Source organism: Sus scrofa, chromosome X (assembly GCF_000003025.6).
Source record: "Sus scrofa isolate TJ Tabasco breed Duroc chromosome X, Sscrofa11.1, whole genome shotgun sequence".
Lineage (NCBI taxonomy): Eukaryota > Metazoa > Chordata > Mammalia > Artiodactyla > Suidae > Sus > Sus scrofa.
Window position 1 is genome coordinate 123,901,294 of NC_010461.5, and position 20,996 is coordinate 123,922,289.

Below are 20,996 nucleotides of genomic sequence, written 5' to 3' on the forward strand. Positions count from 1 at the left end.
AAAGTTGAATTTCAGATCAACAGTGAATAAACAGCAAAAGGTCCAAATGGGATATACCTGTACTAAAAAAAAAATTGATGACATTCAAATTGACCTAGGTGCTCTTTTTTATTAGCTAAATCAGGCAACCCTATCCCAGAAGTTTGAAACCCACTCTCCATGGAGTTCCTGTTGTGATGTAGCATAAACGAATCCAACTAGTATCCATGAGCACATGGATTCAATCCCTGGCCTCACTCAGTGGGTCGTGGATCCGGCGTTGCCCTGAGCTGTGGTCTAGGTCACAGATGCAGCTCAGATCCTGTGTTGTTGTGGCTGTGGCGTAAGCTGGCAGCTGTAGCTCCGATTCGACCCCTAGACTAGGAACTTCCACATGCCACAGGTGCAACACTAGAAAAGCAAAAATTAAATTAAATTAAATTAAAAAATAACCACTCTCCCTCTCCATGTGCGGGTGAACGTTGGTCGTTTTCCATTCCCTCTCGCCCTTTCTTGCTCCCCGCCCTCAGCCTAGGCAGACTGTAATGCCACCTGCCAAGATTTCTCTTCTAGATCATCCCAGCCCCCTCCTGGCCCCTTGACCCAACTCACACCAAGATTCTGAGACAGCATCCAGCAAATAAAGCGACCCCAGATTGGCTGAACCCAACCTACTGTCATAATCACCTGGCTTTCCCCAATTTGCCAGTAAGACTCTTTTTGGCTACATACTTTGCCAACACTATTTTGGGGGCATCATTTAGGCTGATGAGAGATGGTCAACTAGTTTTACAAACTGGCGGGTTCCCAAGGCAGAAAACAATTCACGTCAGTAGGAAAAGATGGGTTTGTTTTCTGCCCGCAGGCTGGCAAGGCGTTTGGGATCTACCAGGCCACCTTGAACCAAATGATTTAGAAGCTGAACTCTCAGTCAGGGCCAAAGAACTCATCCTTAGAGAACAAGAGCTCAAAATAAGAAAGGCTTTATTTTAAGACAAAACAAACAGCACACGCACGTGCGCGCATACACACACACACACACCCCCAAGTGCACATGAGAGTTCACTGGGTTTTATAAAAGAGAAAGCTGCACTCAGGTGTCAATGACAACGGGAACCATCAAAGAGATGTCCCTTGCTCGTGGGGACACAGGTACAACATGTGCTTGTTAAGAAGTTGTTCTGCGGTGGGTGGCACAAATGTGGGAATGCATGACAGGAGTTAAGTGACACAAGGCAGAATGGCAGGTGGGCAAAAGCCTGAAGACCCTTTTCTCCACTCTAACATGCCATCAGCAGGTCTCCTTACAAAGGACTGTAATGTCAAAGAATACTTTCGAAAGTCTAAAATGGATTCGACGCTGTCACTGAAGTTGTTAGACAGAGAGGTCAGTGGGGGAGAAGTAATTTATGTTCTCAAAAACCAGGTTTCACACAATGGCAGGCACTCAGTCTAGTTCCAGGTGCTTGCGGTAGGAAAGAGACCGAGCTTAATAAAGACTGGTCTTCTTCATGATGCGCAGGAACTCTTGCTCATTGACTTCTCCGTCCCCATCGCGATCAGCTTCATCAATCATTTCCTGCACAACAGGAGTCAAGTTAGATGAATTCATAAATGAAACAAAAATGTGACTAAATAATAGGCTTTTATAATGCTACCTGAATAGACAATTGTAGTCCCCCGCACACACACACACACTACAAGATGCTGCTTCTTATAATAGCTTGCCTCCCGAAAAGTTATTTGAAAACCCAGCCATCCTTTGCCACACATGTATCACCTGAGCTCGAAGATCATCTTGACCAGGGAGACGCCTAAAACCTAAAATAGTAAGTAAAACTATCCGTGAGGCAGCAGCGCCCATACGTTTGCCACACTATTGAAAAAGAAATTAAATGGTCACTAGAGGGACAAGAGAATGCTAGTTTTCCTCCAAAGCATTAGAGAAAACATAACACGGAAAAGCCACACAGGGCTCCAGGCTGACACATCACACACCTGCAGCTCCTCGTCAGTGAGGTTCTCGCCCAACTCCTTGGCCACGCGTTTTAGATTCTTGAACGATATCTTCCCAGTTTCATCGTCATCGAAGAGCTTGAAAGCTTTCAGGATTTCTTCTTTGGTATCCTTCTCAGACTTAACAAGTAGAACATAAAAAACACATGAGTAAAGAGACTCATAATTACCTGTGTCCCACAACCCTAGCACCATCCCCTCTGCCCTGCCACAACAGCACCACATGGCCTCATGACATTGGTGCTAGGTCACAGAAGATCAAAAATCAACCAGCGTAGAGAGAGGGGACAAACATGAAATTGGTACAATCCCAGAGGCTAAGAAGGAAATATAAAGGCTTGCACTTAAAACATTTTCTATACAAATGGAAGAGAAAAGTAGACTGCTTTTTAAAATACAGCAGCAGGAGTTCCCGTCGTGGCGCAGTGGTTAACGAATCCGACTAGGAACCATGAGGTTGCGGGTTCGGTCCCTGCCCTTGCTCAGTGGGTTAACGATCCGGCGTTGCCGTGAGCTGTGGTGTAGGTTGCAGACGCGGCTCGGATGCCACGTTGCTGTGGCTCTGGTGTAGGCCGGTGGCTACAGCTCCGATTCAACCCCTAGCCTGGGAACCTCCATATGCCGCGGGAGCGGCCCAAGAAATAGCAACAACAACAACAACAACAACAAAAGACAAAAAAATAAATAAATAAATAAAATACAGCAGCAGATGATGGGATTAAGTTTAGAGGAAATTCCACTGCTTAAGCTGGGATCCTCTTGGGGGCAGAGGGGAGCAGGGAGGAAAGAGAAGGCGATTTCACTTATGAGAGCACCAAGAGTTACTAGAATCCCAGGTACTCTGACAGAGGAAAAGAGGAAAAGCTTCCTGAACTCTTAACTTAGTCCCTGAAGAAAAATATGGGTGTGATTAGATGATTTCAAAGCAACAGGATTATTAGAGTGGGAAGAGACCTGTGCCTTGGGAAGCACAGCTGAAGCACTGATGGAGCTACTTTTCCACGGGCCAGTAGAATGTACATGAGCCACACTGAGGAGGAGCCAGGAGGCCAATGAAAGAGAAAGGGACCAATGGGTGAAAAGACACTTTCATATCTAGACTCAAATCTGTCCACCATTATTGGTGGAAAATACACCCATCATCTTAGCTAACCTACCATTTTCTGAGTCATCACAGTTAAAAAGTCACTGAAGTTCATTTTTCCTGTCCCTTCCTTATCGATTTCACTTATCATTTTCTTGATCTCTTCTTTCTTGGGTTCAAAGCCCAGTGCCCTCATTGCCACCTGCAATGAAAACAGGATCATCTCAATATGTACATCTAAACCCAGGGGCAAAAAATGACAGCATTGAGAGCATTAAGCCAGTATCTGACACAATCATGTTAAAATAATTAGGAAACACTATAACATTAAGCAAATTGATATTTGCACTCAATTTTGTTTAATAATACTTGAGGTAAATAAAGACAGAAAAACAGCACAGAAGAGAAAGAGGCAGAGAAAAGTCAAGGCAGCAGAGCAGGAATGTACAGGGCTTGCCTTAAGTTCTTTAACATCTATTGTCCCAGTTCCATCAGCATCAAAGAGATCAAAAGCTTCTCGGATTTCCTGTTTCTGCTCTTCAGTAAGCTCTGGTTTAGGGCTCATCCTTTTTCGCTGGGCAGCAGATGCCACGTTTGTCTTCTTAAAGTTAGAGGCCTTTATATGTTTCACAAACAGAGAAGCACGGTATTATGTAATAGGGTACATATTTTACATAAATATGTTACAATCCTATCTACTTTTAAAATAGTTTATACCAACGAATTCCAAAACTAACAGGAGAAATAACAGCGTTTAGTGAAAAGAGCAAATACTCTTTCTCTGCACCTCTATCCCTCCCTCTTCTTTACTACTGTTTCTAGAAGGAGATCCTTTGTTCTTTTGGATATCTCTTATTTGAAATCATCTAAAAAGAGAGCTGGCCAAGGAGCTGACTCTGGATAAATGTACAGATAATCAGCTCTCTCTGAATTTGGGACCCTAAATCTAAAAATGTCCTTAGAACGCTATTCTGCTTCGCTCTAAGTTATAAGATTTTCTGATTACTTCTAATTTGGCCAAATACTAAGTTAAGATGTATATTCTGTCAATATCGAATAATAAAACTCAATCCCCTCGGCACATCTGAGCCTTCCCCAAGAAGGTCAAAGCGTTTCCGAAGTCCCAATATTTAACATTTTAAATGCACATTAACAATCAAACACAATAAACTTCCCCTAGGCTCTGGGTAGAAACTTTGGTAGAGGCGGCCAGGAGGCCAGAGTCTGGAAGTGGTCGGGGTGTGCGAAGAGCCCGAGTCTGTTTTGACCAGAGGTGGTCACCGAAGGAGCCAGGGGAGCCCGAAGGACGGATAGGGGCCAGCTGTGGCTTGAATGGGACGCAGCGGCTAATCGCAGGCCCAGCAGGGCGGCCAGGATCTCTACCCTACCCTTCCGGGAAGCGCTCAGAGGAAAGAGTGCGCCAAAGCCGAGAACCGCGCAGGAGAGACGGCGGGGCCAGGCCAAGGCCTGTGAAGGGCTCAGCTTCTGGACACAGGGTTCGAAAGGGTAACAAGCACTCACCATCGCCGATGGACTCCGCTTCCCGTTGTTACGGCAACGGACGTACACACCGACTCGGCGCCCTTCCCACCGCCCCCTGCGCGCGGCCTTGCACCCCATTGGAGGACAGATGACTGCAGCTCCCCATTGGCACAGTGCTGGAGTGGGTGGGACTAACCCGACGGAGGCCTGACGCAGGGCGCAGGGCATTGTGGCGCGGCCTGGCCTTATTGGGCAGGATTACACCGCGAGCGCTGATTGGCCGAGCCAGCACCAATCCCTTTGGTGGAGGCGCCTCGGCTGATAGTAGCCTCATAAGGGTGGGGAGAAACAGGTGGTTGCTGGCGCCTGGAGCTCTGAGGCTGTAGGCTACCGATGCGCTGAGGCCGGCCAGGGAGGCACCTACCAACAGGTAAGGGTTGCGACCTCGCTCTTGGGTTGGCGATAGGACTGGAAAGGCAAGGAATTGGGTGGGGCCTTTCGCGGGGCTCGAAAAGGTAACAAGCCCTCACCCGGTCGGGGACTTTCTGGTCTGGACTAAGACTGAGTTAGGGTCAGAGGGGCCAGAGAAGACCGTGACCTTGCGTGTTGGAGCAGAGGATGTATTTACGGGGCAACTGAGACGGAGAAGGAAAGGCAGAGGCCGGGCGTTATCACAGAAATTCGGACGTCTGGGACTTAGAAGCTGAATTCATCCACCTGAGGCTCTTTCTTTGGGCGTGTCCGTCCCACCCCAAATAGATAACAAGATAGGATCACTTTAGTTCTCACCTGGCTAAAAGCAGCTCGGGAAGATGAGCTGGGGGCCTAGGAACGGCCTTTGAAGGGAGTGAAGGAGATTTGAGTGAGCATAAAGGGGACAGATCATCAAAATATACTCATTTTGACAACCAAACACTCAAGGCGGATAGTGAGGAGTATTCCAGGTGGGGACACTTCATGAGCAAAGTCACAGAGCCGTTTTGGAAAGGTGAGGCTTGCTCAGAGAATTACAAGGGGGCGTGTGCCACGGTAACAGATGAAAGGGAGCTGGAACAGTGGCCCTGGAAGTCCAAGGTCTGCCTTCCTTAGCCAGCCCAGTGTAAGGGCACTTCTTGCCTCTCAGCCCTTACCTGCTTCACCTCTGGGCATTGGCACAGCATTTTGGGAAGCAGGGGACAGAGCATAAGTTTCTCAGGCTGAAGAAAGCCTGAGATTTATTGACATTCATTAAGCGAAAATGTTTGCCGAACTTCTGCCCTTTACCCTCTTCCTCTTTGAGCACAAGCCGAGTCCAAAACCTTTTGGTCCTATTTGACTCTTCCTGCCCTGGCCCCACTAACTAGCCTCCACTTTCTGTCAGCTTCCTCCTTAAAGGGTGTTTCTTTTCTCTTTTCCACCTCTGTTGCTCCTGTCCCACTTCACGCCTTCAGCAGCAGCCCCCCTGTGGGTACAAGCCAGAGCTCTCACCATGCTCTGCAAGGCCCATCCCAACATGCTTCCTCCTCTCCCCTGGCTGCTCCAGCCCCAGGACACTAGCTTCCTTGATGGACTCAAATGCACGGACACACTCCTGCCTTCAAACTTTTGTTCCAACCATCTCTTCTGCCTGTTTGTTCTACTTGTTTCCTTCTTCCAGGTCTTTGCTCCACTGTCACCTTCTCAGTGAGCCACCCTAAGCATCCTATTTAGCCCTGCATCTCCCAGAACACCCAAACCCTACACCTTTCTCTGTTTTTATCCCCTAGTACTTATAACTGTATCCTTATTTATTTTGTTCTTCTTTGCCCATCCACTAGAAGGGAAGCCATATGGGTGCAGGCATCTTTGTTTTGTTCACTGCTGGCATTCCAGGACCTTGATCAGTGAAGGGTACATATTAGGTCCTCACTAAATCTTGGTTGAACAACTGGTGAGTAGCCCCCCTGTTCCCCGCTTCTCCCCTATCTAGTCCACGCTGCTTCATCAGGGTAATCTTCCTATTGAGCAGTTCTCATCAGAGGTTCCCCATGACTACAGACCAAAGTCCAGACTTAGCCTGGCATCTGAGCCTCCTGCACTAGTAGTTTTGCCCCTACTAGTCCTTCTCTCTTTGTGTCCTTCTACACCCTACTTCCCAGCGAGTCTGCAGGGCGACAGAGTAGAAGGAGCGACCACAAGTGACTTTGGGCCAAGTCCTTTGACCTCTCTGATCCTCGGTTTCTTATCTGTTGAATGAGTATTTTCTTCGTACTGTATTTTCTTTATACGGTATTTTCTTCATACTGGATGCTTTCAGAATTTTTTTTTCTTTTTAGAGCCGCACCCACAGCATACGGAAGTTCTCAGGCTAGGGGTCCAATCGGAGATGTAGCTGCTGGCCTGCATCACAGCCACAGCAACACTAGATCCGAGCCACATCTGCGACCTACACCACAGCTCACGGCAACGCTGGAGCCTTAACCCACTGAGCAAGGTCAGGGATCGAACCTACTTCATTATTGATACTAGTCAGATTCGTTACTGCTGAGTCACAATGGGAATTCCTGCTTTGGGGGTCTTAATGGGGTAATATTCAGTCGGCCCCTCATGTCTGCAAGTTCCACATCCATGGATTCAACTATCCGTGGATCAAAAATATTTTTTTTTAAAAATTCCAGAAACTTTCAAAGCAAAACTCAAATCTGCTGCATAGGCAACTATTTACAGGGCAGTGACATAGCACTGACATTGTATTAGGCATCATAAGTAATCTAAAGATGATTAAAAATATACATGAGGAGGTGCGTGGGTTATATACAAATATATAATCCATTTTGAGTTCCATGGATTTGGGTGTCGACAGGGGCTCCTGGAACCAGTACCCCACAGATGCCAAGGAACTATTGTGCTCATGTATAAAAGCACGTGACACTCAGCAAGATTGTAGTGATCTTTCTGATCTTACACACCCCCTGTTTGCACTGTCCAGAGCCTCCTCCATCTCCTCCTAAAGTAACTCCTTACCCTGACACACAGCCCCTGCATGTTCTCAACTTTGCTCCCCCATCTTTTTTTTTTTTTTTAGGGCCACACTCCAGGCTTGTGGAAGTTCCCAGGATAGGGGTCCAATCAGAGCTGTGTCTGTGACCCACACCACAGCTCACAGCAACACCGGATCCTTAACCCCCTGAGCAAGGTGAGGGATCGAACCCGCATCCTCATGGATACGAAGTCGGGTTTGTTACATGCTGGTTCTGTGCCATCACTTTGTGTGTCCCGCTCCTGGCCTCGTAGTGTCTTTCTGGATACTGCCCTCTCTGATTGACTCATGCTTCTGGGGCCTTAGAACTCAACTTAGAGATCCCCGCCCCGCCTTGGTTTACCCGAGTCAGCACTCAGAGGCATTTTGGCGACCATCTGCTGAGCCTGCCTCCCACAGTAGATGCTGGGCTCCCTGGAGGTTGGCACTGTGCCTTATGCAGGGCCTGTCCGACAGTGGCCTTGTACATGAGAGAGCTGCCCGCCAGGCTGCTCATTTATTTGCTGCCACTTCCCTCTTACCCCTGAGGCGTGTTTCAGCCCTGCAGCAACTCTGAGGTCACCAGGAGGGATTGCCACTCTGCAGATGAGGCCTCAGACTGGCCGCAGCAGCACATTTGAGACCGTGCTCCATTGCAGGTCTGCCCTGGACCTCCAGGGGCTCACAGCCTACTGGGCCAAGACAGACGTGGGGGGGAAAAGCCTAGACCTCCGTGCTGGTAGAACGGGGACGGAAACCAGTGCTAAGGAAGCAGCTAAGGATGAGGAGGAGGTTTCGCAGAGGTGACTGATGAGCGAGGCCTCGAGGGATGTCGAGCCTGGCCTCCCATGTCTCCAAAGGAGAGGACATTTGCCTCTCTATCTGGTTTGAAATATACAGACTCTCTTGTCCTTTCTGTCCCCAGTACTCGGCGTCCAGAGACTTTCTGCAGCAGGGAGGAGGCGATGAGCTCACTCCCTTCTCCCTTTATCTAATCCTGCCCCAGCCCTCCTCCCCACTGCCCAGAAGTTGAGCCAGGCACTGGGTTTCACCAGCAGAAGGTGGGTCTTCTTTCCTAGATTCTTTTTAGCCTTCGACCAAGACCCAGTGTGTCTAAAGGGCATACATACTGGTTTTCATTTAGAGACATACCCAATTTAGGAACTTTAGAACAATTTGTGTATAACTCAAAACAAATGAGCTTTGATTTTGTTTTTGTTTTTACGAGAAGCTGCTTTGCTGAAGATTGCATGTGCATTATTTGAAAGGTATGGCTCCAAGGGGCAGGACAGGTTACCTTCTTTCACCTCCTAGGGCTTCCCCGAAGATCAAGAGAGGGGAGCAGGCCACAGGGCTTCTTGCTTTCTTGTAGTACAGGGGAGCTGCAGTATTGGCAGCCGTGCTCATTGGATTCAGGGCTGCAAAGAATGCTGTTTTGATTTCTTCTGGCTACTGTGACAAATGACCACAAAGTATGCAGCTTAAAAGGTAGAGACTTATTTTTGCACAGTTGCAGAGGCCAGAGGTCCAACATCAAGCGCCTGTGAATGTTCCCGCGGCGCCAGAAACATAGAGCATCCCGAGGCACGCAGGTGCCGTGGGGAAAGCTGCTGCGCCAGATGTTCTTTTTGTTGCAACTGACGAATGAGGTGGTTTAAGTGGCTTCCCTTCTGCCTCTAGTCCAAATATACAGTAAGTTTCGGGCCCAGCCAGGCCCTTCTCTGCGAGCAGCTGCATCACAGGCGTGTTCACTGAGTGCTTCATCCAGCGGCCACAGCTATGGCTTAGCCTTTGCGAAAACTCAGCACAGAACACTGACAGCTAAAAGATGTTTCCATTTACACAATGTCCATGTCTGTCTAAATGTCTTTAAGGAGAGTGAAGTTGATTGCAAACGGGGCCATATTTAGAGCTAAAATGGAACAAGCAGCTGGCGAGCCAATAAAAGACCAGGTCACCCAGACGCATTTGACAGAAGACATTCCAAAAGTGAGTACTAACCCAAAAGAGGTTATCCAAAACCAGGTAAGGGGAAGGTTGAGCACATACGTGCCAGCAAGATGTGGATTTATAGCTATGGGTTAAAAATTGTCTCTGGTCCATGTATTAAATCCATTAATGTTGAGTTTTGTTTCTTTATATAAGATATAGATCTTAATTTAAGGTGTCTGTTACTTACTGGTATGTAGCAAACACTGTCAGAATGCAGTAGTTTAAAACAGCATCAATGATTCTGCAGTTTGGGCTGGGCCCAGCTTCAGGATGGGCGTTTGGCTCCTTGGCTGGTGTACCCTGGCCCCAGTCACACATCTGCAGTCATGGGAACCCCCTGAGGGTTAGCAAAGGCTTGATTCCATTCACTTTTGATGAATGCTAACATTCAGAAATGAAAGCAGGCCAAGGTAAAGTGTGTTTCCATCACATGTTAGCAAATTAAAGTCTCCAGAAGGCTCCCATGAGTCACCAGATCACCTTGGTTTGTTTTTGTTTTTGTTTTCTTTTTAGGGCCACACCTGCTGCAGCATGTGGAGGTTCCCAGCTGGGGATCAGATCAGAGCTGCAGCTGCCGGCCTACGCCACAGCCACAGCAACACCAGATCCAAGCCAAGTCTGTGACCTGCACCACAGCTCAGGGCGACACCAGATCCTGAACCCACTGAGCGAGGCCAGGGATTGAACCCGCGTCCTCAAGGATGCTAGTCGATTTCGTTAACCACTGCGCCACGATGGGAACTCCAACCCCTAGTTCATTTTGAGTGAATGTTTCCGCTTCCTCAGAGCTCAGGGAAGGGAAAACAAAGCCCTGGGTCTGGCTAATTTACAGCTCCCCAGTCCTCACTGCTGTCCCACCAGGAGATCCCATCAAACGACAGCATGCTCTTAGCTGAATGGACTGGGGCAGGAAGGGGCTAGGTGACAAGCCCAGAGCCACACAGCCCAGCTCTGTAGTGCTTGGGGAGCAAAGGGAGCTGGCTTTCTTCTGCAAGTACAGAAACTCTGCTTTCTTTTTTCAGATGTTTTGAGTGCACACTGTCAATTGAATTTGTTTTGGCTTTTGGTTCCTGTGTGTGGTTTGTCTGGGGTTTGGGGCGGGGGGTGGTGGTGATGGTGTTTGTTTGTTTGTTTATTTGCCATAGAAGTGCCCAGGGATCAGCTGTTGGGAGCAAGAAGGTATCACTTCTGTTCATTTGCTTTTGATTTTAAAGTGTCCAGTTTTGATCATGAGCGGTGTAATTTATTTCAGACATGTCTCTTTTTCCTTTCACTAAACACACAGTATGTGTCAGGTCATCCAGTCTAACCAAAGGCTGTGTCAGTATCATTTGCTGTCTCTTCCCTTTTTACTGATCCCAGGAGAAAAGGTTGCCGTTGGTGCTAGAACACCAGAATTACATAAAGTTTCCAACCTGATTCCAGCAGAGTTTCAAACCAAGAGACTGACTTTCCATCACAGTGGCTCATGACATGTGAGTCCAGGCTCCTAAAAGCTCCTGGTTCTCACCACACCCGTGCCCCCACCGTTCCTCTCTTTCCACAGGACAGGAAGTGCACAGTGATCGGCGGCTCTGGGTTCCTGGGCCAGCACATGGTGGAACAGCTGCTGGAGAGAGGCTATGCCGTCAACGTATTTGATAAACGGCAAGGGTTCGACAATCCCCGCGTGCAGTTCTTTCTTGGTGACCTCTGCAACCAACAGGTAACGGGCCATCCAGCCTTGGCCATTCCCCCAGGCCCCTGAATGGAAACCACCAGACTTCCCCTGTTCAAAGGCCAGCCAAGTTGCCGTTCCCCCCAAAAAAGCTTTTTGCTTTGAGAAATTGTAGTTATAGAGAAGAATTTAACACACACCCACATTGTGACTCCAGAGAATGAGTAGCTGTCATCTCAGTCACTTCTACCCGACTCTGCCCTGGTAGTTCGAAAGCAACTATGGCCAGTACAGAAAGGAGTGGATATGGCCTATGTACCAGTAAAACTTTATCTTTTTTTTTTTTTTTTTTTTTTTGTCTTTTGCCTTTTCTAGGGCCGCACTCGTGGCATATGGAGGTTCCCAGGCTAGGGGTCGAATTGGAGCTGTAGCCGCCAGCCTACACCACAGCCACAGTAACGCCAGATCCTTAACCCACTGAGCGAGGCCAGGGATCGAACCCACATCCTCATGGATCCTAGTTGGGTTCGTTACCCTCTGAGCCACGACGGGACCTCCTAAAACTTTATTTACAAAAAGTTGTCCATGGGCCGTGGTGTGCCAGCGGCTGCTCCAGAGTATGTATCCAAAAGTGCAGTTGCTAGTGTCGGGGGAGGGGGTTAAATTGAGAGATAAGTCACGTTCCATACATTTCACATTTTTAAAGTGCACAATTCAGTGGTTTTTAGTATCTTCACAAAGCAGTGCAACCATCACCATGATCTAACGCCAGAACGTTGTCATCACCCTTAAAAGAAAACCCCAGGCGCTCAGTGCCCGTTTCCACTCCTGCCCTCCCCCTCCCCGCTCCCCTCTCCCCGGCCCTTGGCCACCATTCCTATGAGTGGCATCATATAATGTTGCCAAATCTCTCCACATTAAAATTATATTCAGAGTTCCCATCATGGCACAGTGGAGACGAATCCGACTAGGAACCATGAGGTTGTGGGTTTGATCCCTGGTCTCGCTCAGTGGGTTAAGGATCTGGCATTGCCGTGAGCTATGGTTTAGGTCGCAGACGTGGCTCGGATTTAGGGTTGTTGTGGCTCTGGCGTAGGCCAGCAGCTGTAGCTCTGATTCGACCCCTAGCCTGAGAACCTCCATATGCCGCAGGTGCGGCCCTAAAAAAAACAAGTAAATAAATAAATAATTTTTCACCTTTTTACTTTTTTTAATGTGGCTAGTACAAAATTTAAAGTCACATCTGTGCCTTGTATTTTATTTCTGGTGGACTAAGGCCAGATCTGGTCCTGGTTTGGTTTTTTCTCTCTGGTGTCTCAATAGCCATAAGCCTGCTTAGGACTCTGGGGCAGAGGCACACGGTGAGCTGAGGACATTTTCTTAAGGAAGAAATTAAGAAAGCAGTCAAAAACTCATGAGAACATGTCAAAAGGACAAAAGAATCAATATGAAGTCTCCACTGACCAAATTTGGGACATTTCAAACCTCACAAAAGATAGTAGTGGATTGTAATGAAGTGAATTCAACAAGAATCCATGCATCCATAAAATTACTGAAAAGAAAAATTAGGAGTTCCCATTGTGGCTCACCAGTATCGAACCCGACTGGTATCCATGAGGAGGCAGGTTCGATCCCTGGCCTCACTCAGTGGGTTAAGGATCTGCCATTGCCGTGAGCTGTGGTGTAGGTCACTGACATGGCTTGGATTCCAGGTTGCTGTGGCTGTGGTGTAGGCCGGCAGCTGCAGCTCCGATTCCACCCCTAGCCTGGGAACCTCCATATGCCGCAGGTGCGGCCCTAAAAAGCAAAAAAAGAAAAAGAAAAGAAATGAAAAATTGGAGTGGAAGAAGGAGGAAGTCTATATTACAGAGGAATGCCAACCCAAAACATAAAAATATGTTAGAATGTTACCATTTTGCAACCCACAGAATCTGGCAGCCATCACTGTAACCAAAAGATTGAATCAACATCACCGAGAATAAGATTGAAAGAGATGGAAGAGATATGGAGGCTAAATACAATGTGTGATCCGTGATTGGATCCTGGGTCCAGGCGTAAAATTGGCTTTAAAGGACATTATTGGGACAGTTGGGGAAACATGGAAAGAGACTTATTACTGGTTACAAGTGTCCTATCTCTGGAGTTCCTGCTGTGTGTAGCACAGTGGGTTAAGAATCCGACTGCAGGAGTTTTCATCATGGCTCAGTGGTTAACAAACCTGACTAGGATCCATGAGGATGCAAGTTCGGTCCCTGCCCTTGCTCAGTGGGTTAAGGATCTGGCATTGCCGTGAGCTGTGGTGTACATAGCAGACTTGGCTCGGATCTTTCGTGGCTGTGGCTGTGGCATAGGCCAGGGGCTGTAGCTCTGATTCCATCCCTAGCCTGGGAACCTCCATATGCCGCAGGTGCGGCCCTAAAAAGACAAAAGACAAAAAAAAAAAAAAAAAAAGAATCCTACTGCAGTGGCCCTGCTCACTGCGGAGGCCCAGACTCAATCTCTAACCAGGGAACTTCCATGTGATTCAGGTGTGGCCATAAAAAAAAAATGAAAAAGAGTGTTCTATCTCTTACATTTCTTACATGTGATCATTTTACATAATTAACTCATGGTTGTCTTTCTTCTGCTTTTGGTGATATTAGCGTCTGTTGATCATTCTTAGATCTCACTACCTAATTCAGGTTTCGCAGAATGGTGACATGCTATTATTCTGTTTTTTAGCTCAAATCTTTGTACCTTGTGCAGATTCAGTGTTTTGACTCTTTCCCTTTATTTTCTACTTTGCAAAAGGAATTCTTATTCTTACCAGTGATCAAAATGTCCCTTCTTTGGCCAGTTGGAGCCTCATCAGGTTGGGTCTTGAGCCCTTTATACAGGACTGACTTTCAGGTGTGACAAGGTGTCCCTGGCTCATCTTGTCTGTTTCCTGCCCCACATCTGCAATCAACCACTTTTCTCAAGCGTTCTGCTTCCCGTAGCAATAAATTAAACATCCGTGTCTTTAATCCCTCTCAGGTTGCTGTTTTGTGTCTAGTTTCGTAGGAAAGAATTGTGCCAACCCCTGCCCATGGGGCACAGACGTTGCTGCTCTGTGGATCCCACAGGCATCTGTCATGCCCCAAACAAGTCTTGAGTGGGGACCAGGTTATGGGGATGGGGCAATCAAAGGGACTATGTGGTTTCTGTCCCACGTACTTCTGTGGTGTTGGAATCTTTTATGATGAAGATGTGCCTGTGTGTTGCTTATAGAATTAGAAAAGGGCAGCACACCTCATGCCACAGATTGAAGAGCCGGAATGTGAGGAGGCTGTTGACTTGTCTAAAGCACGAGTGATTTTTTTATCTTTGTTTGCTTTTCCAGGATCTGTACCCAGCTCTAAAAGGTGTAAGCACAGTTTTCCACTGTGCGTCACCTGCGCCATCGAGTAACAACAAGGAGCTCTTTTATAGAGTGAATTACATTGGCACCAAGAACGTCATTGAAACTTGCAGAGAGGCTGGGGTTCAGGTAAGGGGAAAGCTGGAGGGAGCGATGCCCTGTCCAGGTGTGTGGAGGCCAGGGCTCTTCTCGTTCTCTTCTGGGCCCAGCCAGGCTCGCCTCCGAAAGTGTTGTGAAGAGCCTAGAAATTAAGCCCCAGGAGCTCCTGAGGCAATTCGAGCTATAATGTTCCAAGTGCATCTGAGTAGACCATCTGAGGACCCTAAGGCTTATTAGTCTTTGGTTAGAGAGCCACATTGTTGCACAACCACCACCACCACCACCATCCATCTCTAGAATTTTTTCATCACCCTAAGGTGAAGTCTGTACCAATTAAACACCAACAGCCCACTCCCTCCTCCCCCAGTCCCCTCACTATGAGTTGGAGTCCTCTGGGGACCTCTTAGAAGTGGCATCATACACATTGGTCCCTTTGTGTCTGGCTTACTTAGCGTGAGGTCTTCCAGGTCCATCCCTGCCGTGGCAGGTGTCAGTAGCAGTGTGTTCGTGGCCACCGGGGTTGTTTCACTTTTTGACTGTTGTGAATCAGGCTGCTTTGAATATGGGTGAACACATATCTGCTCCAGCTTCTGCTTTCATCTCTTTTCGGGTCCGTGTTGTTCTGCCTTAGGACAAGTCACCCCCTCACCACGTTGTTCCGAATTTGCTTGGCTCTTCTTAGCCCTATATTTGTCCATACACAGTTTAGAACCAGATCATCGAGTTACTTGATAAAGCCTGTTACAGTTGTCATTGTAACCACATCGAACTTAAATGGAATTTGGGAGAGAACTGACATCTTTCCAATATTGTGTCTTCCTATCCATAAATACAGAGATAAATTTGCTTCTCTTTGTCTTGAATGTCTTTTGATAGAGTTGCATACGCTCTAAAGGTTTGATACAGCTTTTGTGAAATGTTTTCCTATGTACTTCTCTGTGGGTGATTCATGTTACATACTCACTTGCTAATGCCCAGGAGCACAGCACAGTTAATTTCGTATATTGGTTGTGTATTCAGCAGCTTTGCTGAACTCGAATATTTCCGGTATATTCATAATGTCTTGTATGTAGACATTTGTAACATGTGTAAAAAGTGATAGTTTTGCTGCTTCTATGCAGTCATTATACTCGGTTCTTGACCTTATCCTACCATGCTGGCCACATTGAATAAAAGTGATGAAGATATGAGTCAAGGCTCAAGGCCATGGTGTTCAGTGTAGGATGGGCTGCCCTTAACCAGAAGGCTGGATCTGGGGACACTCAGAAGAAGCATCTTCCTTTCACATAGCATTTCTCCAAGGTGGCTGTCACAATCCCCAGGGGTCTTTTTCAGACACGCATCTCCCACAAGGTTTGTGGGCCGTCCTTCCGCCATGGAGCTTCACTCCCATAGTTCAGAAGGTGTCTCTAGCCCACACAGCTGCCGAAGCGGGGGATCTTTGCGTTATTTTCAGAAGGCCGGAAAAGCGAAGGCAGCGTAGCGAAGAATCTGTCTAGGGCCTTGCAGTTGACAGCCAGGAGCACATGCCTTTGGACCATTTGATTCTCTTCCGTCGGCGACCACTGTGGTGGTAATGTTCACCCCGACTCTTTTCTTTCCCCTTTGGCTGCAGTTTGCAGCACCTTGATGTGAGATCGAACCCTGGCCACAGCAGTGAAAGGACCAAATCCTAACCACTAGAGTACCAGTCCCATGACTGATATTTCGTAACCTTCCTTTCTCCTCTGCCAGAAGCTCATTTTAACCAGCAGTGCCAGTGTCATCTTTGAGGGCGTCGACATCAAGAATGGAACCGAAGACCTCCCTTATGCCATGAAACCCATCGACTACTACACAGAGACCAAGATCTTACAGGAGAAGGTAAGTGACAGATGAGTTCCAGGAACATCTGCAGGATTTCAACTCTGGAGAGAATGTTTATGAATATGAAGTTAGGGAGTTCCCGTTGTGGCGCAGTGGTTAACGAATCCGACTAGGCACCATGAGGTTGCAGTTCGATCCCTGGCCTTGCTCAGGGGGTTAAGGATCCGGCGTTGCCGTGAGCTGTGGTGTAGGTCGCAGATGTGGCTCGGATCCCGCATTGCTGTGGCTGTGGTGTAGGCCAGCAGCTGCAGCTCCGATTGGACCCCCAGCCTGGGAACCTCCATATGCCAAGGGTGTGGCCCTAAAAAGACAATAATAATAACAACAACAACAATAACAACAGAATAGCTTAACGTGGCCAGACAGTGCTCTGTGTATGTCACAGGAACGGCCTCATTTAAACTTCATAGTAACCATAAGCCAGGTACTATTATTTTGTCACCAAGTTAGAGCTAGTAGGTGGCTGAACCCAGGGCCTGCATCCAGCCTCTGCCTACACCACACAAGTTTACTCAGTTGCGACCCCATCTTTAGCACTAACGTAACAAATCCTTGGGATGTTTTGTTCCTTTTGAGACAAAACCTGTTTTCTCTGCAGTTGAAGCGCTTAGGTCTAGTTTTCCCATTAAGCCACAGAAAACACAGCTTTTCTCTCCTCCTCATGAGCAGCTCCCTCGAGTCTAGGTACGAGGCACTACTCTCAGGGTTGACCGCGTTGGCCTCTGTCTTTATCCACCTAGCCACTGAGCCACTGTCATAGTTCTCCCAGACCCGCCCCTTCTTGGCCCCTTCTTCCTGGCCCACTTGGGTTGGTCAGAGTCCCTTCCTAGGACTGCTGGGCACATGGAGCCTAAGTCAGGAGCCTGTTTGGTGGCAAACTCATTAACTAGAAACTTAGGGTTTCATCTACAACACACTGCATTTAAACCTAAATCCAGGCCTTTCTATTGGATCTTACTGGTTTGGACCCAGCTCTCTCTGCTGTCTTTTCAGATTATGGTCTTGGGTTGGGGACTTGGCTGAATCATACAGGGCGCTGATGCGAGTCTTCAGCCCAGGGCGTTGGTGGCGTCTGTGCCACTCTGGGACCTGCCTGCAGCTAACACACTCCTTCTGTTCTCCCATAGACAGTTCTGGGCGCCAACGATCCTGACAAGAATTTCTTAACCACAGCCATCCGCCCTCATGGCATTTTTGGCCCAAGAGACCCCCAGTTGGTCCCCATTCTCATTGAAGCGGCCAGGAAAGGCAAGATGAAGTTTGTGATCGGGTGAGTTGGCCCCCGGCCGCTCTTCTCTGTGCCCCTGACGCCACCATAACAAGGGTCGGTCACACACGGATCTGTTCTTACTTACTACTGCCCTCGGTTTATTTCCTGGGGCCCCCACAACAAATGAGGATTAAAACAACAGAAACGGATTCACTGCCAGTGCAGGAGGCCAGGTGTCCAAGTCCCTTCCATCCTCTCTCCCAGCCTCAGGTGGCTGCCACCAGCCCTCGGCGTCCCTCGGCTCATAGGCATGCCACTTCCGTCTCTGCCTCTGTCTTCATCCACATTTCCTTCCTCTTAACAAGGACACCGGTCATTGGGCTTAAGGCCACCCTACTCTAGTGTGACGTCGTCTTAACTGATTACATCCGCAGGGACCTTATATCCAGATAAGGTCACAGTCACAAGTTCAAGGGAGACAGGAGTTTGGCAGGACACTCTTCCACCCCATACGCCCTCCCAGGCTGGAAACAGGCTCCGGAGGGAAGACGACTGGCCCAGGGTTAAGGGCCAGGCCCCCGGCTCCCCTTGTTACTGCTCCTCCCCCAGGCAGTGCAGGAGTGGGGCCTGAGCAGGTGGCGAGAGTGTGGCTGTCGCCCCTCGTCCCTGTGCCTTGGCACCTTGCCTGCCTCTCACTCAGCCTCCCTCCTGTGAGATTAGAAAGAGATAGTAGAAAAATCTGAGGCCAGAGCAACGCCTCAGCCTGGAGTGCCCTGGAGGGAGGCCAAGGGCCGCTGCCCAAATTGGAGCCCAGAGCAGCCGACACTGGTGTTAACCAGGCCCCGATGGGGCAGGCAGGGCGTTGGGCTTCCAGGTTCACTGGGTGGCCCTTAAATTGCCCACTTCCCCCAAGGTCCCCAGGAGCCCTGGCCTCCTGCACATCTTCAGCAGTTACTAATGCTGAGTTGTGCCAGGGTCTGGCCTTGCCAATGCGGGTCACAGCCCTGGGTCCACATGCCAGAGACTCATTCTTTGTGTGCCCGCAGGAACGGGAAGAACCTGGTGGACTTCACTTTTGTGGAGAACGTGGTCCACGGACACATCCTGGCCGCAGAGCGCCTCTCCAGAGACACAGGCTTGGGTGGGAAGGTAAGGCACCTGCTTCCACCCGCTCGCGACAGCCGGCCCGCCCCTCCCGCCACTGTGTGTTCACCTGCCTTCGCCCTTCTTCTCCCTGGCAAATCCTGCGTCCTGGGCAGCAGCCGAGTCCCTCTCACAGAGCAAGTCAGCTCTCCCGTTTCTAGGGCCCCCACTTCCTTGTTTCTCGCTCCTCCCTCGGATCGCCCCTCTTTGGGCCTCATTTTTCTTGTCCTGGACCTCTGCCGTCTTCTAACTCATAACTTTCCGTGTGGCGGGGCTGGGGGCTGGGTATGGCTTTTCGTTTAGACCAAACACAGCAGTTTGAGAAATGTCATATGGCCCGTTCCTTGCATCTGAAGATAAGATTCTTTGCCAGGCTTAAGAAACATACCTTCCCGAGTACGGTCTAAGCTTCACGTAAAATCCTGGCCCATAGCTGAAACTTTCCTCACCTCCCCACGACCCCTTAAAGCAGCCTGGAGCTACAAATCCAACCGGCAGAGCAGCCACTGGCTTACGTTTGCAGATTTGTGGGCTTCTTACCCGCCCACTTTGGGGCTGCCCTGCAAAGAAAACTGGCGCGGGCAGGCGGGGAGCGGCCACTGGTTTCTCAAAATATTGGTTGTGGCTGAGCTCCAAGTTGCAGGCAGGGCCTGCTCACCCGTCCCACTGGGGGACAGTTTGTGACGTCTCGTTGTTTCTGCAGGCCTTCCACATCACCAATGACGAACCTGTCCCCTTCTGGACATTCCTGTCCCGCATTTTGACAGGCCTCAATTACGAGGCCCCCAAGTACCACATCCCCTACTGGGTGGCCTACTACCTGGCCCTCCTGGTGTCCCTCTTCGTGATGGTGATCAGCCCCGTCATTCAGCTGCAACCCACGTTCACGCCCATGCGGGTGGCGCTGGCCGGCACGTTCCACTACTACAGCTGTGAGAAAGCCAAAAAGCTGCTGGGCTACCAGCCCCTGGTCACCATGGACGACGCCGTGGAAAGGACTGTGCAGAGCTTTCACCACCTGCGCAAGGCCCAGTGAGGCGCCCCGGAGCCTGGGCCCTTCGGCCCGCTCCCCAGTCCGTAGCTCTCTGCTCTGGGGACCAATAAACGAACCCGCTTCCACTGAGCTGCTTCTGAGCGTAGGTCTCTTCCGGCCTCGTATTCGGCTCTTTTGTGTTCTCTCCCCCTCCCCGCTGCCTCTGGAGCCAGTCACGGAAGCTGCAGGTGAGAAGCGGGGCGTTTTGTCATGGAGGAGGGGGCACTAGGTTTCTCTCCATGCAGACGATTCGAGGAGCCAGAGAGGACAAGCACCCTAGAGAAGAGCAGAGGCTGCAGACACATGGTGAGGCTTCAGATGTACATTTCTGATAGGCTCGGCTGAGAGCAAGAAGTGGTAAAAGGTGAAACTAGAAAGCTCCCCAGGTGCCCAGGAGGCAAAGATGTGTTCGCTGTCGGTACAGCGGCTGTGGCCGCCTGCATTCCTCTTTCAAAAAACGTTCCTTCGTGGACACCTCGCCCTGTATCGGCCAAGCCCTGTGCCTTTGCCCCTTGTGGGGCATCGGGCTGGTTGATGTTAAGCCACGGAAAGGGCCGGGGAGGAGAGAGGGTGCAGAAAGGGCCAGATTCCAAAACTCTTAGTGCATAGAATGAGTCAGCGTTGTGTTTTCTGGCGTCCTGCTTGCAGAACCTGGTTTCTGAGAGACTTCTGTTTTCTTCTCTGCCTTTGTGCGAGGCAGCCTGGAATAAAGTGAAGTTACTGGCCATGCTGAGCAGTTTGTGGGATGTGAACTTCACCTCCACCTGGGGGCCAAGCTAAGTGGAGGAAGTGACAGCATTGGGTTGGATTTCAAGGGATGGATAAAGTGAGGAGGTGCGAACACCCCTGCGTGGCGTTTCAAGGTAAAAGGTCAGGTTCACAGGCACTGGCTTGTCATAGTTTCATGAGCACCGTGCTGTCGTTCTCAGATTCCCTGAGGTACAGAAGCAGCCGGCCTCTCTTGGGGTCCAGCTGAAGAGGTGGGCTGCACTTTTTCCTGTAGGCATGGGAAACGCTTGACAGTCAAGCAAACGGAGGGCAAAAATCAAGAAACTCAGGCTGCTCTTGGGATAGACCAT

General features: G+C 49.2%; 2 protein-coding genes across 4 annotated transcripts; one reads left to right on the forward strand and one right to left on the reverse strand.

The window, feature by feature from the left end:
• CETN2 (centrin 2) lies at positions 947 to 4,753 on the reverse strand. The gene is made up of 5 exons (XM_005673970.3): positions 4,601 to 4,753; positions 3,537 to 3,695; positions 3,153 to 3,281; positions 1,978 to 2,115; positions 947 to 1,558 (listed from the first exon to the last, which is right to left on the reverse strand). Exons 1-5 carry the CDS (start codon positions 4,697 to 4,699, stop codon positions 1,469 to 1,471), a joined length of 615 nt encoding a protein of 204 aa, XP_005674027.2. The 5' UTR covers positions 4,700 to 4,753; the 3' UTR covers positions 947 to 1,468.
• NSDHL (NAD(P) dependent steroid dehydrogenase-like) lies at positions 4,837 to 20,642 on the forward strand. 3 transcript variants are annotated; one of them, XM_005673966.3, is made up of 9 exons: positions 4,843 to 4,991; positions 8,464 to 8,599; positions 9,413 to 9,527; positions 11,077 to 11,235; positions 14,549 to 14,695; positions 16,400 to 16,528; positions 17,659 to 17,801; positions 18,788 to 18,890; positions 19,588 to 20,642. In XM_005673966.3, the coding sequence occupies exons 3-9, from the start codon at positions 9,456 to 9,458 to the stop codon at positions 19,918 to 19,920; spliced, it is 1,086 nt and encodes a 361-aa protein (XP_005674023.1). In that variant the 5' UTR covers positions 4,843 to 4,991; positions 8,464 to 8,599; positions 9,413 to 9,455; the 3' UTR covers positions 19,921 to 20,642.